Source organism: Manihot esculenta, chromosome 7 (assembly GCF_001659605.2).
Source record: "Manihot esculenta cultivar AM560-2 chromosome 7, M.esculenta_v8, whole genome shotgun sequence".
Lineage (NCBI taxonomy): Eukaryota > Viridiplantae > Streptophyta > Magnoliopsida > Malpighiales > Euphorbiaceae > Manihot > Manihot esculenta.
In genome coordinates, this window is record NC_035167.2 from 6,291,882 (window position 1) to 6,295,117 (window position 3,236).

Below are 3,236 nucleotides of genomic sequence, written 5' to 3' on the forward strand. Positions count from 1 at the left end.
ATCAAAACAGCAACCCCGGAAATTGACAATTCATGGGAGTGATGGTGAAGATTATGCCTTTTTGCTGAAGGGACATGAAGATCTGCGCCAAGATGAGCGTGTTATGCAGGTAGTTTCTTTTTTCCTCTTCCTGGTTTTTGTAAACTTCTGGTAGTTGAGGTTATTTAGCTCCTCTTTCTTGGGCTCTGAGGCAGATCTTGTGTCTGTTTCTCCAGAAAAAATCCCTGATTTTAATTTTTACAGCCTTTTGCAGAATTCAAGAAAAACATCTGAGAAGGATCTATCTATTCAACGGTATTCTGTCATTCCATTATCTCCAAACAGTGGGTTAATTGGATCGGTTCCATATTGCGACACCCTACACCAGCTTATTCGAGAGTATAGGGATGCTAGAAAGGTATGTTATGGTTCACAAAGGGGTTCATGTGCATTTGTGCATATTTAGATGAATATATTGTTGCTTTTTGGTGTAAGCTACCATCCATTTAGTCATGTGTGTCCTAATGACTTCAGATTACCTTGAACCAAGAGCACAAGTGCTCAGTTTTGCTCCAGACTATGATCATTTACCACTTATAGCAAAGGTGGAAGTTTTTGAATATGCTCTGCAAAATACAGAAGGAAATGACCTAGCAAGGGTATGGATAGAAGATCTTTCTTTTTCTTTCAGTATTATTCTTTTCTCTTATTCCCAGTAACCAATTATGCTCTCTGTTAGGTTCTTTGGTTAAAAAGTCGCACTTCTGAGGTATGGTTGGAGAGGAGAACAAATTACACTAGAAGTTTAGCAGTCATGAGCATGGTAAGAGCTTACCTTCTAGCATAACATCTTTTCTGGTAACACTTAGATCCATCAAGACGTAAAATATGCAATGACTTTTCATTGCATGATGTTCTTGCCTGATTTTCAAGCTTTTGGTGATCTGATATGATAGACTTGCAGTGCCTGATAATTGAGAAGGAAGTAAGGCCAACTGGACTGTTGTTTGTGGGTTTCTGTTGTAGCCAAACTTCCAGTAGAACTGTTTGTTGGCTTTCATTTGAGAAGCATTTGGCGATTATAGATTCTGGCTTATATACACTCGAATGCTCTGGAAGAATTACAACAGAGATTCAGAAGATTCAAAATTTCTGTAAATTCCAGAAGTGTCTACATTTATTTATTTACTCATTTATTTCCTGTTGTCGGGGTGGAGGAACAGAAATAAAATGACAAGTGGTCTGCCTAGATGAAAAGATTTTGAACTTTCTGTTGCATTGTACTTATAGGAAGAACGAAATTTTGATCCTCACATTGAGTAGGGGCAATTCTACATTGCCTTACATCACCCAGTTCCTCTTATTTTTTTTGCCCTTTCCACCTATGAGTAACTTGTTCGCTGCATTGATAGACTGCCTTAAACATTTCTTCTGTTTCAGGTGGGTTACCTTCTTGGCTTAGGTGATCGACACCCAAGCAACCTTATGCTGCACCGCTTTAGGCAGGTAATATTGGAAGAAAGTTAAGATGATGTCAATGGATTTTATCATATATTTTATTTTTTTCAGTGGGAAGATCTTGCATATTGGCTTCGGAGACTGCTTCCAAGCTTCAATGAACCGAGAGAAATTCCCTGAGAAGGTGCATTTTCAATAAATTAATAATTGTTGTGTCCTCTTGCTAATGTTCTATGGTTTTCAATGGAGTTAAGATAGATGACAACCTTTAATTTCTTTGATGTAGGTCGCGTTCCGCTTGACTAGGATGCTTGTGAAAGCTATGGAGGTCAGTGGTATAGAGGGCAACTTTCAGTCCACTTGTGAAAATGTGATGCAAGTTCTTCGGACAAATAAGGACAGTGTTATGGCAATGATGGAGGTGAGATTGAAGTTGCCTTTTCATGCTTTTGTGAGCCTTGTCACTAGTAGTCAAGGTTGATTAAACTGAATCAATTGATAACAAGCTTCAAAACTTTGCCGGAAAATGTAGAGGTGTTGATAATGGTGAAAAGTGGAAATGGGAGGAGCATTTGCTGGCATTAGTACTGATGATAAATCTCACTTGCTGGTGTTCCTTTTTTCTCTAATGCAAGTGTTCCTTGTAAGTTTGACAAATCTCACTTGCGAGAAATTCAAAAGGCTGTTAAAAGGGGTCACATGGATAGGATATGATAGGATAGATTTGGTTTTTCAAATTGTTGATCTAGACAGAACTACAGATACATCCTTTTCAGGCATTTGTTCATGATCCCCTCATGAACTGGCGTCTTTTCAATTTCAATGAAGTCCCTCAAATGTCCATGTTTGCTAATACTCATGCTTCTGCTGTTGTGAATGCTGAGGAATCCGCTGCGAGTAGAGAGCTTCCCCAACCTCAACGAAGTGCTTGCGAGAGAGAACTTCTTGAGGTATTACTTATTCTTTTTTTTTTTTAAATAGCTAGTTCTGAAATATTAGAAACTTCATAATGGTTCTACATGGATGCTTATATTTGTGCAGGCTGTTAATCTCTTGGTGATGCTAATGAGGTTTTGAACGAGCGTGCTGTGATTGTCATGGCTTTGTCATGGCTCGGACGTGATTTTTCCACATCATCTTCAGTATTTGCCAGCTCTAATCAACATGCAGTAGATCACAGCTCCCTAATTGTAGGAGATTCTCGGGAAGTGGAGCATGGCTTATTTGTTAAATTACAAGTTCAGAAGCTAATTAACCAAGCCAGATCACATGAAAATTTGTGCCAAAATTATGTTGGGATAAGTTAGTAAATTAACATAATTTGTTTTAAGCTCATTTATTAAAGTTTTAAATTTAATTACTCAAATGGTTGTGGATCATTATTTTTTTTTTAAATACTTAAATATTTTTTTAACCCAAAATTAAGAGTTTTAGACTCAAGTAGTTATTTGGCTATTAGACCTAAAAAGTTCAAAATTTTATATTTAATTATGATTATAATAAAAGTTAAAAATCTTATGTTTAATTATGATTATAATAAAAAAAATATAATTTTAAATGATAAAAAAATTAACTTTTAAATACTATAATTATATTTAATTTTTAAGATAATTTATTTAATTAAATATAAAATCTAAAATTTTAGATATAGTAAAAAGTTTTAATATTATATTTAAATATTTTTTTATAATTATAATCGATCTTTAAATTAATTTTCACCATTACGTTATGTGTTATTTATTTAATTTTTTAAATATTTAATTTAATTTTTGATTAATTAAATTAATATATTTTTATTA

At 34.5% G+C, this 3,236-nt stretch overlaps 1 protein-coding gene across 2 annotated transcripts; it reads left to right on the forward strand.

Annotated features, from left to right (window-relative positions):
* The first annotated feature begins 250 nt into the window (after positions 1–250).
* Positions 251–2,758, forward strand: LOC110619179 (serine/threonine-protein kinase TOR). 2 transcript variants are annotated; one of them, XM_043958592.1, is made up of 8 exons: positions 251–397; positions 514–638; positions 719–802; positions 1,420–1,481; positions 1,549–1,621; positions 1,724–1,858; positions 2,322–2,387; positions 2,479–2,758. In XM_043958592.1, exons 3-8 carry the CDS (start codon positions 794–796, stop codon positions 2,512–2,514), a joined length of 381 nt encoding a protein of 126 aa, XP_043814527.1. In that variant the 5' UTR covers positions 251–397; positions 514–638; positions 719–793; the 3' UTR covers positions 2,515–2,758. The 2 variants fall into 2 exon arrangements, with proteins under 2 accessions (XP_043814527.1, XP_021618144.1); XM_021762452.2 differs by having other exon boundaries at positions 2,214–2,387; positions 2,479–2,749.
* Positions 2,759–3,236: the final 478 nt, after the last annotated feature.

What these genes read in the sequence shown, in the direction of transcription:
- LOC110619179 (XM_021762452.2), top strand. An exon ending in CTTATGCTGCACCGCTTTAG is followed by an intron (nt 1,482 to 1,548) that starts GCAGGTAATATT and finishes TATTTTTTTCAG; the next exon opens with TGGGAAGATCTTGCATATTG. An exon ending in GAGAGAAATTCCCTGAGAAG is followed by an intron (nt 1,622 to 1,723) that starts GTGCATTTTCAA and finishes TCTTTGATGTAG; the next exon opens with GTCGCGTTCCGCTTGACTAG.